Source organism: Mustela erminea, chromosome 18 (assembly GCF_009829155.1).
Source record: "Mustela erminea isolate mMusErm1 chromosome 18, mMusErm1.Pri, whole genome shotgun sequence".
In the NCBI taxonomy this organism is placed as follows: Eukaryota; Metazoa; Chordata; class Mammalia; order Carnivora; family Mustelidae; genus Mustela; species Mustela erminea.
In genome coordinates, this window is record NC_045631.1 from 4,148,491 (window position 1) to 4,162,217 (window position 13,727).

At 53.1% G+C, this 13,727-nt stretch overlaps 1 protein-coding gene across 6 annotated transcripts in view; it reads right to left on the reverse strand.

Moving 5' to 3' along the window:
* GAS7 (growth arrest specific 7) overlaps positions 1 to 13,727 on the reverse strand; it is a 198,585-nt gene that overhangs the window by 79,301 nt on the left and 105,557 nt on the right. For 5 of the 6 annotated variants that reach the window (XM_032319625.1, XM_032319624.1, XM_032319628.1 and 2 more), the window contains exon 2: positions 3,311 to 3,431. In XM_032319625.1, coding sequence (XP_032175516.1) covers positions 3,311 to 3,431 — 121 coding nt within the window. Of the gene's footprint in view, positions 1 to 3,310; positions 3,432 to 9,036; positions 9,175 to 13,727 lie in introns of those variants that run through there. The other variant, XM_032319627.1, reaches the window with a different exon arrangement.

Below are 13,727 nucleotides of genomic sequence, written 5' to 3' on the forward strand. Positions count from 1 at the left end.
TACTTTGATTCCTTTCAGAGCTTTCCACTGCCCAGAGGACAAAGTCTCAGCTTCTTAGAGTACCTCCTGGGGTCACCCGTGGGTCAGATCTCTAACTCCCTCTCACCGTTTTGCTCCTTGCTCATGCCGACCATGTCACTGTTCCCTTGCTGTCTCGCCTTTGCTGCACAGGAAACTCTATGTGGAATCCCTGAGTCCAGGTCCCCTCTTCAAAGATGTGTCTGACACACAGTAAAGCTGCTGACCCTCTTCTTCGAGCCCCCAGATGTCCACACTAACACCCGCAATGCTTGTTGGCATCTGGGTTTCTCAGACTCCTCCCTGACGACAGTGTTCCAACACCAAGCCAGACTCCCATTTGACTTTGTGCCCCTACAGCCCCACACAGCGGCCAGCACTGAGACCATCCCCATCCAAAAAATCCCAAACGGATCTAAAAATAAGCAGATTAGCCAGAGCAAGGTACTACAAGTGTAACCTGGGCTTTAAACTAGTTATATTTGTATGTGGCGCAGAAACGGGGACAGAACATTAACGGTACCCAAGCGCTCTGTGAAGAGACCAGGGATTAAGGGACATGAGAAGCATCTGGAAGAGAGGGAGGCAGACAGGAAGACGGAGAGGAGTGATTCGTGGCAGCTGGAGCAGGGTGCACGGCCTTGGCCTGGGTCACAGGGCAGGGGAGGCCCCAGAGGTGGAGTGGAAAGGAAGGTGGGTATGGCTAGCCTGGCCAGGCAGACACATATGCATATGACCCCAGGAGTCAGGAGGTCACAGAGGCACAGCAGGAGGACAGCAAGCACCTGCTCTAATAGGCACTTCCCTTCCCAAAGGGGGTCAGGTCCAAAAATGTAAACAGCAGCCCGCAGCCATGCAAAACGGGTCTAAGAAAGCCATCTAGGGGAAAGTCAGAAAGATAGCCCTTAGGCTAAGGAACAAAATCTTTCATATTTGGGGTCTGCACAATCCTTCCTAGCACTGACTGGCTTCGGAAAGGCATTTCCCATCCCCAACCCCTTCCTCGGGTCTCCCCATCTTAGCTGCAGGGTGTCCCCTCCTCCAAGAAGCCTTCCTTGACCTCCTGGAGTTTTCCAGAGACACACTCTCCAAACACCCAAGACTTCTCCTTCACAACCCCACTCATAAGGGTAATCAAATACATACTCATTTAAAATCTACTTCCAAAGTGAGGAAGATAAGCTCTTTGAGGGAAAGGACGCTTCTCTATCATTATTACAATATCCCCAGCATCCAAAAGTCTACCCAGGACTTGGGTGAGGCCCAGTAAGTGTCTGTTGAATGAATGAGTCAATCAATCCAACAGATAAGGATGAATCAATAAGTGAATCAAAGTTCCCTATATCTAGAATATAGGACCAAGGGAGCCAGCCAGGATGACTGTGAGCGTATCGGAGAAGGTGGGGAAGTGAAAGGAGGGCCAGTCCTACCAGAGATAACCGAGATCCCAGAGTAGGAGTCAGTAGCTTGAGGGCCCCTCTGCACCCCCCCCACTCCCTGCTTACCATATAGCCCGTGAACTCCTGAATTAAGATCGTCTTAAGTGCTTGAAAAAGAGGGGGGTGCCCAGGCGGCTCAGTCGGTTTGCTTCTGCCTTCGGCTCAGGTCACGGTCCCAGGGTCCTGGGATCCAGCCCTGTAGTTGGGCTCTCTGCACAACAAGAAGTCTGCTTCTCCCTCTGCCTCTCCCCCTCCCTTCCCTGACATGTTCTCCCCCTGCCCCCCCCATGGTCTCTCAAATAAATAAATAAAATCTTAAAAAAAAAGTCCTTGAAAAAGAATCAAAAGAACAATGCTTTGTAACATACAAAACCAGGGGTTTTTACTTTTTTTTCGTACACATTGAGTTTTTTTTAACCAAGAATGTACCATTCTCTAATTAAAAAAATAAAATAAAGACAAAAACGCAGATTTTAGAAAGCCTCCTTTACCACTCCCCCACCTCCAGCCCCTTTGCAACAGAGTGGCTAATTCCGGACGAGAAGGGGCCCAAAGCCTTGCTGATCTCAGGATCATATGGTCCAATTTCTGCATTTCACAGATGGGAGCTGTGCCTATAGACACTCTGCCTCCGAAACTTCAAAGTCCGGTAACCATGCAAAGCTACTTGTGTTTTTGTTTTGAGGAAGTTTAAGATGCGAATGACCAGAAATAGTCGCACTTCCCTTTTCCTAGAAACCCCAGTCACCTCTTTGGCAGGAACACGCCCCTCGAGCCCGGGGGGACAGGAACGAGCCAGCCACCCCGAGGGGGCAGCTGCAGGCTGCTTTCTGGGCCATTCCCGCTAAAGAGCAGCTGGCCCTCCAGGTACCAGGACACTCCCAGGGTGCAGGCCTGTCATTATCAGCCCCATTTAGGGTCCCCCTGGGTAGGCGGAGGTGACCGTTAAGTCAGGTGGGTGTCGACAAGGGAAGTAAGGGGGCCGAGGCTGAGTCAACCCGGGAATGGGATTGTATTTCACATCCTGCCTCGACACACAGATCTGTGACCCCCCCCCCACCCCCATCGAACCTTCAGTGTTTCCATCCTCCAGGAGGCAGGGCGGTCAAGGACAGAGCTCTCTTAGCTACGTGGGCACTGCTCTCCCCGAGACCACCTTGATAGAGAACACGCCACTCCTTCTTCTATACACCTTCTCCAGCCTTCTCGCAGACCGCTCGAGAGCCCACCTGTTGGGGTCCTGGAGCCCCCAGGAAGGCCCTGGAAGCCCACAATCCCTGGGGACAGGGAGGTGGCGTCCTAACTCAACTCAGAAATGCACAAGGGTCCTGCGTTATCTATTAGAACAAATATCCCTGAGCAGCCCCAGCGTTTCCCAAAGAACCTTCCGAGAAATGCCAGCCAGTGAGCTACTCTGGGGAAAAGGAAGCGATGCGTGCTGAAGTTAGGGAAACCCCTCATTTGTGACCGTCTTCCGGGAGCTTCTCTCATTAGTACATTCCATGTTCCGGATAATCCCACAGTAGCTAAACCTGCTTGACTTGACTCGAACCCGCTGTTCACTAGAGAAACCTTTTGAGATCCCGGAGCGGAAAACAGCCCTAGACCACGAGGTTGGGTTCAACAGAGATGCCCGGGGTGGCGGGTCACTTTCCGGGGAGGACCCCCAACCCGGAGGGGTGGGCTTCCCGAGCCACCGCGGATCCCCACCACCCAGCACGGCAGGGGAAAGCCCGAACCCACCACAGCCTCCGAGGCCGGTTTCCGAGGCAAACGACTAGCCGCTGGGAGAGGTCAGAGGGACAGAGGAACGTGGGGACCCGTGTAACATGCTCCCCAGCGCGAGGACTCACCATTGGTGGCCGTGTTGACATAGTAGCGCCGGCCCTGGGGAGACAAGTAGCTCTGCCAGCCAGGTGGAAGGATGACAATGTGGCTCTCCTCTCCGGGCGGAGGGGGTACCATTCCAGGCTTCTGTGGAAGACGAAAGGAAAGGTCACACGTGCCCGACATTTCGGCGACTGCGGTTTCAACCAGTTTGGGACCAGGAAGTCGGAGGCAGGTGAAGTCACTTTGGAAGAGCTGATGCTCGGGGGACGGGAAGATGGGGGGACAGGAGGTGGCCCGCTGGCCTCCCTGGGGGGCAGGAGGTCACAGACCACACACGTGGGATTGGAGGGCTTGCCCAAGCGTGCCATTGCGGAAGGGACAGCTTCCCAAAGAGGACAGTGAGCAGAGCTGGACCTTCTCCCCGGAAAGCCCCCTGCACGGCACTCGCTGGGTGGGCTGTGTGGGCTGCAGGGACCCCGGTCTTCTGTGCATGCCCACTGTGGAATCCAAAGCCTGGAGCCCCAGGACCACCACGGACAGCAGCAGACGAGGCCCAGGGCCTGCTGGGCCTGGGCGAACCCACCAGAACTTAGCACAAGTCTCAGCCAGTTTCTTTTTTTTTCTTTAAGATTTTATTTATTTATTTGATTGATGAGAGAGAGAGTGCATGAGAGGGAGAGTTAGAGGGAGAAGCAGACGCCCCATGGAGCAGGACTCGATCCTGGGACTCCAGGATCACGACCTGAGCCGAAGGCAGTCGCTTAACCCACGGAGCCACCCAGGCACCCTCAGCAAGTCTCTTTAGAGCGAGATCTAAAGCCTTCCATAACCACGCCAAGAACCAAAGAAGGGCTCAATGGGGCTTTTCTGGTCCAGTGTCCAAATCTCTCAGGGGGATCTGGAGGGAACCAGGACCCATGGCCAAACCACCGCTCCCTTTCCACCATGGGTACTTTGTGCACTTATGTGTGGTTTAATCTTTTTTTTTCCCTTAAAGATTTTTATTTATTTATTTGAAAGAGAGAGAGAGAGAGAGAGAGAGAGCAAGAGCACATGATTAGAAGCCAGGGGCTGAGGGAGAGGGAGACGCAATCTCCTGGCTGAGCAGGGAGCCCGATGCAGGGCTCGATCCCAGGACCCTGAGATCATGACCTGAGCCGAAGGCAGATGCTTAACCATCTGAGCCACTCGGGTGCCCTGATTTCATCTTTTGCCCATAGAGAACAGTACTCTTCTTCTTCTTTTTTTCTCATAAAATATTTTATTTATTTATTTGACAGACAGAGATCATGAGTAGGCAGAGAGGCAGGCAGCGGGGGTGGGGGCAGGAAGCAGGCTCCCCACAGAGCAGAGAGCCCGATGCGGGGCTCGATCCCAGGACCCTGAGATCATGACCCGAGCCGAAGGCAGAGGCTTTAACCCACTGAGCCACCCAGATGGCCCGAGAAATGTATTCTTAAAAATACAAATCAGAGAAAAAATATATATACATAAGAGAGAGAAAGCAGGTGAACCCAAGATCCAAGAGAGGTGACTTCCGGCGGTGACAGGAAGAGCAAATTTTTCTCCTCTCTTTTTTACTTCTCTCTTGCATCTCAATGTCCCTCAAACAACAAAAATAAGCGGCGAGCTAAAGAACATTTAAAAATAAGGAAAGAGGGTCCAAATTAGTCCACGCGGCGGCTGTGCCTTCTGAAGATAGTTAAGTAGATTCAACCACGCAGGGAGAGGGGCCGTGAATTTCTCAGCAAAGCTGGGCTCTGTTCAGATGCATTAAAAACGAATCCGCTTCTCAGCGTGCCCGTGTCCTCAGCCCCTCTCTGTCCTGCCCACCAAGGCACTTGTGGTCCCTGAGGACAGCTACTTAGGAAAACCAGCTAAACATTCGAAGCAAGCAGTAGGGACAGCGGCTCTCCGCCCGCCCTGCCCTCCTGTTGTCCGAAGTTGCAAAACCAGCTACTTTGGCCTGTGGCACAGCCTCACCAGGGATCGGGTCCCTCCTAGATGCTCCCGGGACCCTGGGGAACCACGGCCTCCCCGTGGCCAACCTGGTTCACGGCTGTTAACCCGCAGTATCAGTGTGGAAGGTGGTCTTTCGACTACTGGGCACTGGACGCCAACCAGGAGATCTCACCAACAGAGCACGTGTGCTGAGCCCAAACCCACACCCGAGTGTGTGTCCAGCTGGGCCTCCAGACACCTGCTCTGGCGTCTCCCGGATTGCAAGGTGGTCCAAATACTGCACGCACACAGTCTCTCGATGAGTAGTGTGCGTGCACGTAGGAAGTATCCCACACACAGGAGAGGTGTATCTTGGCTGAGTGGGGCTGGGGGGGTCACACACGAATAGGGAGCTTAGGAGGTTTAAGTTAAGAGACGAATATTCTAGAACCAGAGGGCACCATGCCGGGCCGCTCTGCTAGAGTCAACGTCTTCGAGCATCCAAGATGGGAAGGCTACGTTTGGTGCTTCTCCCAGCAGCCGGGGAGGAAACGGGTCATCCTTAAAGGATAGGAAGCAAGGGCCGGATACCGACACAGCCGGAAATAGGGTGCAGAGAGGAGAGGGACCCAGGAGCACCGTGGAAACAGCCCTCCGGCCTGGGCCTCAATACTGACTCAGCCCCTGAGCGGACACAGGATAGGAAAGTGACTCAGCCGACTGCCTTTATCCAGAGGAGGAGGAGGACAGGAACCCTGTTGGGGAAGGCTCCTAGGAGGGTGCCTGTCACCAGGAACGCTCCATGACAGCGGGAGGGGGTGTGTTTAAGAGCCCAGCGAGACGAGGCTTCATATAGCCTCTGCCCCCTGAGAAGGGAAGGTCAGGGGCCCCGCACCCCAGCCTGCTCCACCACGCTTGAAATGTCACTAGTAACTGCCACTTCTCCCCAGGCCTCTGTTTCCAAAACTCTGCAACTCAGCTGGCAAGCACACACCTGCTGCGGAGGGAACGCGTTCGGAGGTTGACCAGTTGGATCTGCAGAGAAACCTGGGTAGGGGGCAGGGAGACCACCATCCAAGCAGGGCTGGTTGAGGGACCGGACTGAACTTCCGACCCTCCACGCCCCACCTGGGACAGAGCAAACAGGGACACCTGCCCCGTCTCCATGGTGCTTTCCTCTTGAAAATCACTCTAGGGGTTTTATGTAACTCTGGGGGCTCAGAACAAGCTCTGGTTTGCATGGGAGGACACTGATGACCAAGGAGGCACTGTGACCACCTACCCTGAGGTCTCGCCCATCTAGGAAATGCTGGACCCACCAAGCCCAACCCTCCTGAAGGTGGCTGCGGGGGAGGGATCTCTGCTACTGAGCCAGGAAGGGCCAAGTGGTGCTGGAAGAGAGGGGGACCCCCCCCCCCCCGCACTAGGGCCAACGCCTACTTCCTAATTTGGCTAATGCACCCAAGGCCGTCCCCTTATACCCCTCCAGCAGGACCCCGGCTCCTTGCTCTGCCTGTCACCTGTCTGTGCTCTGTCCCCATCCTCCGAGGCCGCCACAGTTCCCTTACCTTTGTTCTCACCCAGAAAGAAGTTCCCCTAGTTGGTGGCCTGAGACACATCCGGAGTGGAAAGATGCAGAGACCCCTGGGAACATACCCCAAAGAACTGAAAACGGCACTGAAACACTTGTGAATCCACGTTTGCAGCAGCGCTATCCATAAGGACCAAAAGGCAGACACAACCCAGGGGTCCATCAACTGATGAGGGGGTCAACAAAACACTGTGTGTCCAGAGAAATACCCAGTTGTGGAAAGGAAGGAGGCTCTGCTCCACGCTACCACGTGAATGAGCCTTGAAGCCATGCATACGATTCCATTTATACGAAATGCCCGGAAGAGGGAAATCCACAGAAACAGAAAGCAGATGAGTGGGGTTGCCAGGGGTTGGGGCGGGGGGGAGGGAAGGACGGGTCCAGGGGTTCCTCTTTGGGGTCGATATAAATGTTGCACCATAGTATGAGTGTATAAATATCACTCGTGATATATTTTATGTCATGTGTATTTCACAACTTTTTAAAAAACATCGTTTTTAAGCTGCAAGGGAGCAGACTCTCCACATGCAGCAGGCTCTCTCCCTGAAAAGGCACAAAGCACCCACATGACCTCATCGCTTGTGGTCATGGGGGGACTGGCCTCCTGGGAGAGCTGCCCCCCCAGCCATCAAGACAATGCGCGTGAATAACGACCCAATAATTAAGGTCTCTGTCAAACTTTCTCTCCTAATTTGCTTCCTTCAAGTTAAACCCTTCCCTTCCCTTCCCTAGTCCAGTGGCTTCTCCCCTACTGACAATGAGCAAGATCCAAGGGAGTGGGAGTGAGGGTAGGAGGGTGAAGGTAGTTTCCTCCAACTTAGAAATTCTAACCTCATGCACATCACAGCTTTGTGGGAATCATAAAACGTTGTCTCTTCCTCCAGATGGGCCATCGCCCTGACTGCCAGGCTGGATTTCAGCCTCCCCTGGGTCCCCTTGTTCAGTCAACAACCTACTCAACTGTTTATGGAGACCCATCCTCTGAGGATCTGAAGATAACTGTGGATCTCCTGCCCTGCAAAATGGAGTCATGCGTTCATGTACACCTTCACCCTATTTCCTATAGAGTATCAGGAGGCTTCTAGATGACTCAGAGCCCTAATCTAGCCGGTAATCAAGAAACACACGAGCTCAGATCCCATATGCATCCATCGATAATGACTTTTATCAAGCACCAAATGTTGATGGGCTCCAAGGACTGGGTCAGATGCTTTACACACTTATCTCTAGTTCTGACAACTGAAACCTGCCATGTTCCCATTTTGAAACGAGGAATCTGGGGCTCAGAGAATGTAATAACTCATCCAACGCTGCACAGCTAAACAAATGATCAGCCCGAACTTTGAAATCCTCCCCTTGCCCTAGAGACTTCTGTCCAGTTACCTACATCCTGACTACCCTCTATCGATCTCTCCCCAGCTAGCCAAGGGAGGCTTTGTTTCACCTGGATCTTCTGACCCCAGCTCCCACCAAGGTGGGTGAAGACTCAGGCCTGCTTCTCCTGCCCGTCTCACAGTCTCCAAATGAGCATATGCCCTCCCGGGAGATGAACAGAAATACCACCACCCACACCCAAGCAGTCACGTTCCCGGCTAACTTCCTTGCCTCCTTATTTAAAACAGCACCACCAACGAAATTTTCCTCTTTGTGATGGCTACTGGTCCTCCCCGGCGAAGGAAAAAAGAGCAGGCAAGCAAAGGAAAGTCACCCAGGGATTGAAGACAAAATCCCCTCCTCGCTTAGAGCAGTGTTTCTCAAAGTGTGGTCCCTGGAACCCTGTGCCGGTCCCCTGGGATGTGCATTAAAAAATGCAGATTCTGGGGCCCTGCTCCCAACACCAGGTCAACCTGGAGCCCGGGAAGCTGCCTTTCAACGTGCATCCTAGGGGAGCCTCGTGCCCACTGAACTCAGAACAGGCTGGCAGGAAGCTTTGGAGAAAGCACTCGAGAGAAAGCGTGCTTCTGAAATCAAAACTGGGAACATAAAATTTTAATAAGCACAATTTATAAAAAGACAGTGCTTAGCTGCATGGCTACTTTATTAAGGAAAAGGGTGCCATCCCCAAGCCCTTCAAAGGAGATGTCTTTTAAGAGGGATTCGATCCAGTCTCTGGAGTACCAACCCCCACACTCAGCCCCCCACAGCCTCCTCCCCTCATCAAGTTCAGCCCGGGACTCCTTCCCCCTCAGGAGGCTTCTGGGAACACCTGACTCTTACCTTCTGCAGATGCGAGCAAATGCGACTTGAGATGGTCACGGGTGGTCGTCACTCCCTTTAGCAGCCAAATCAGCGAGTTTAAGGTACCCCCATTCTGCGTCTTCTCACACCCCAAGCCCAGAAGCAATAGGAACTCCGGAGAAAGGCATATCCACAGGGCCCCACACCCCCACTCCCCCCACACCCAGATCTATATATAACATCTCTGAAGTTGTCAGCCTAACGAGCCGCTTTCTGGCAGACCCGTTGCCATGGCAATGACTGCTAATGAGCCCGGTGCCGTGATTGGCACTGCTTGAAGGCTCCTCCACAAAGAACTCTCCAGCAAGTTCTCTCTTCCCAAATGCACAGCCGGCCAGGACCCCCCAGAAGCAGCCAGGCATGGCCAGGTGGGACTGGGAGGCATCAGTCCCCAGGAACAGCTTTGGAACTGGGGCTGCCTGAGCAGTCCAGGACCCAGAGGCCAGGGCTGACCTCACTGTTCCTCAATGCCATCAGCCAGTTAGCAGTAGTAACAGGGGCTGCGAGCGAGCCACCCAGCTGTGCCAGGTGACTGGAGAGTCACATCTGTTCCACACCTTGCAGCTGGGCACCTGTTCTGGGTGGAGAGACTCCGACACAAAGCTGGGAACGGCCACCAAGGGCAAGGTCATCTCCCCTGCCCATGGGTTAAGACACAAAGCAGGAAGCAGGGACCAAGTTCTTAGGGTGATCCACCAGCCTCAGGATCTGCACCTCTCAGAGTGTGGGGCACCTTTCCTCTGTCTGAGAGGTGAGGCAGTAGGGTTCTCTCCAACTCTGGCCGCCTTCCTATCCCGTCAGAGAGTGACTCAGGTAGCAGAGCTGTGGAGGAAGTAAGGGACCCGGCGATGGCTCAGTGCACCCTGGGAAATGAAGTCCTCACAGGTAGTTTTCTAGGCTGGTGGGGAGAGGATGGACCCACACAACGTCTTCATGTTCTTTTAAGGGGGAGAGATGGAGAGACCTGGCCGGTGGGAGGAGAAGGAGGAGAGACCACACAACAGAGAAACGGGCTGGAAGGTTCAGGAAGACACGGTCACGTCCATGCTGTCCCTACCATTAGTCTCGGCACAGTGTCCGGAACACTGGATAGAGGGATGCAGGGACCAACGGAAACTTGGAATCATTAGAAACGGGCTCCAGACAGATCTGAGGCTTTCTCCCAAACAAGCAGACAGAATGACAGCCCAAGCAACGCGCGCCCCACCTGTAACAGATCCCAGCTCTTAATGGATGCCGATGAATGGACTATTCAACCTTGAGTACAGGGAGGCGGGGGAAGACAAGATAACATAGTTTCTTTCACTGCAGAAAATAAATCGAGGAACAGTATCCAGAAGCCTCCCGGGAGGCACAAAACTTCTAACCATGACCTCATATGGTATCCAGACGGAAAATTCCAGGAAAGTGTTTAGCAACCTCAATAGAAGGCAGGAAGACAGAGCATTTATGATACAAGAGAAAAAAAAAAAAAAAAACCATAAGGATTGGACAAACTAATGCAAATGAGGCGAGTAGCCTGGCAAAAGGAAACAAATGCTATAAAAAAGGGGACAGGAAATAAGCAAAACTTGTAGGGATATTTACGAGGTAGCAACAGGAACATCCACGTCGGTTGCCACAGAATGTGGAACTGGTCTCGCAGAAAGAAAAAATAAAAAGGAAAAGCTTTCATTGCGTACAAAGTCAATGCAAGAATTTTTCCTGGAATGCAAAGGAAATACACAGAAAAAAATGAAAACAGAGGGCCAGAAGAACAAGGCAAGATACAGATGCTCGGTGCTCCTGAAGAAGAGAAAAGAAATGATAGACCATGGTTGATGGGGACGGCGTGGGGGGCGGGGGGGGGGATTGTCTTCAGCTAAAAGAAAACACGTACGAGCAGCATGGTAGGTCCCACGCTGCTGCACACAAAATGGATTTTATAAGTCGATGGCAGGCACACCATGAACAATGTATTTACACAGTAAAGGTAAGGAGAAAGTCCCGTAATGGTTTTATGTGGGAGAAGGGTGTCCCCAGTAAATGAGCAAAAAAATGACAGCTGGTCACAGGCTTCTCTGTAACTGCATTTCAAAAGATGCTTCTGGACTGTCACGGGGAAAAGCCAAGACCCTTTTATGTGGCCGTTCCTTGGGGCACTTGGGTGGTTCAGTCAGTGAGCGTCTGCCTTTGGCTTGGGTCGTGGTCTTGGGGGTCCTGAGATCGAGTCCGGCATCAAGGCTGCTTCTCCCTCTGCTCGTGCTCGATCTCTTGCTATCTCTCTCTTTCAAATAACAGGAAGGAAGGAAGGAGGGAAGGAAAGGCGTTCCTCTGTGGACAGTGGTTTGGGGAATATAGGTCTGCAGACCATGGGTCCGGGGGAACCTGTGTGTCCTCCTCAGAAGTGCTTAGAAGATGCGCCACAGCTGCTGGAGAGCCGACAAATAAAGGTGAAGGACTAAAGCAAAAATGTCCCAGGCTGACCACCAAAAGCAGCTTTAAAGATATGCAAATCATCGTCACCAATCTAGTTACAGACTCTGTATACGTTCTGTACACATATATGGTACAAAACAAGGAAAATTATAAGAAAAATATATTTTTTATTGCAAGAAAAATATAAAACATTCTCCCTATATGGTATAAAACAAGGGAAGAGCTTGGACCACAAATTCCGACACTACTAGAAAAGATTACGAGGCAGAACAAAGTAGAGCCCAGGCACCTAAGGGAAATGAAATCAGAACACCTCTGGTCCTGCCCTGAAAAGGGGCTGCTCCTCTTGTCTCCGTCCCGATGGCCTCGCTCATTTGCTCCCGACCCCAGGCGTCAAGTATCTGCTCTCACCGCTTTCCTGGGGAATGACAGGTTTCTAGCCAGAGGGGCTGTGACAGAAGGGAAGGGTCCTCGGGGACCACAGACCTTTCTTGGATTGGGGTGCTGTGAGTCTGACTTCTCAGCCACCTCTCGCTGGCTCCCACGGGCAATCAGCTTCCACAGGGAATCCTGACCTGAGCATCTCTGTGCCCCTTGGGCCACTCTGGTTGGACCCCCCGCATGAAGGCGGGATCAGGCACGGAAGGCCCACCTCCAGCTTTTCCCAACAAGAAGCCAAAGCAAGCAGGCAGGATGCTTTTCTTCCTTCCACTCCTCCAAGCGCAAGGTTCCTCGGTACATGGGACCGACGCATCACAGGGTTTGCCGGAACACTTCACGTGTGTATTCAGACTGCTCTTGGACAGATCACCTTTGGTTTGGCTTCTTTGGGTCCCTTAAAGGAACTTTCCAAATCGGGCTTCAATCACTCAAATGCAATTATCCCCAGGACTCAAATGCAAACATCCCCAGGACTCTTGCACCACCACCCCTGTGTCCTTGGGTCTCCCACTCAGGATGCACAGCTGGGAGGGGTCCTGCTTGCAGCAGTAATCCACATCCCAGGGCCTGGCCCCTGCCACTCACTCATGCCAGACCTCGGCCCCCATGACGAGCGCCCAGAGGGTGACTCATTCAGGCTCCCCAGCTCCAGCCCCATGAAGCGAGTCTCATACTCACGCTTGCCAGCATCAGGCACCTTTCTGGACCCTGGGGACTCTCTCCTGTCATCCTCCAGACCTACCAGCCATGTGCTTATCACCCAACCCTCTGTGAGCAACACCCCCGTCCCCACACATGTCTAGCTCCTAAAGGACATGGCGAGGGTCCCAGCCGCCCTGAAGAGCCATCTGTAAGCCCCCCAGTGCCTCCCCAGGGGCCAGTCGACTCACTGGGGGCTGTTTTTCAGGACGGGGCAGGGAGAGGACACAGAACAATACACTCTCTTTTCTGATCCTAAAAAGGAACAGAGTGATCTGGCTAACCAGGAATTTTGATGAACACCATCACGACGTCGTCTCTGTGAGGCCACAGGAAGTTGACCCTCACGGGGAAACTCGGCTAAGCTGGAAAACACGGGTTCTCCTGTGGGGCGAGGACAGACAAACGATGTCGCCACCAAAACCGCAGTGCAGGGATGAGTTGGACACCCCTCCCCCACCCGGCCGGACCCCCACCACATCCGAAGCCATTCCATGGCCCTGACGTGTCTGCAGGGCAAGCAGCAGGAGGTGGGGGGGGGCAGGAAGGAATCCGTCCTGGAGGAAATAACTTCAATTTGGGCCTTACACACGTTCCCACGAGACCCTGTATCTCATGGACACTGGACAAAGACACTTCTACTACTGGTGCACCTGCCGTCCAGAGAGAAGACAGAGGGGCTGATAAACAGGGTCCCAAAGAGCACAGGGCACAAAATGAGGAACTCTGGACATCAGCAGACATCTGAGATGGCTCGTGCTTTTGCTGCTGGCATCTGCACAGAGCAGGACAGGGATCTGAGAGACACCCACCCTCCAGCGTTCCTTGGCTTGACCAAACGACACAAATCAGTCAGTCCTGCTCCGTACCGAGGTTTAGAGCAGGTGCCCGATGACCTCATGGCCATGTTCACGCTCATGTGGGGCAAGGCAGTTCCCACAGGTGCTCAGGAACACGGAGCACAGCTCTGGGAAGAAGATGGGACGTGGCGCCTGCTTCCATATCTTGGAGCCTAGAGAAGTTTGGGGAATCCAAAGAAAGCCCCTAACTTCGGTCCCACTTCTAATATCTGTCAGGCCCTGATGTTTCAAGGTTATAAAGGGCGAGGCAGT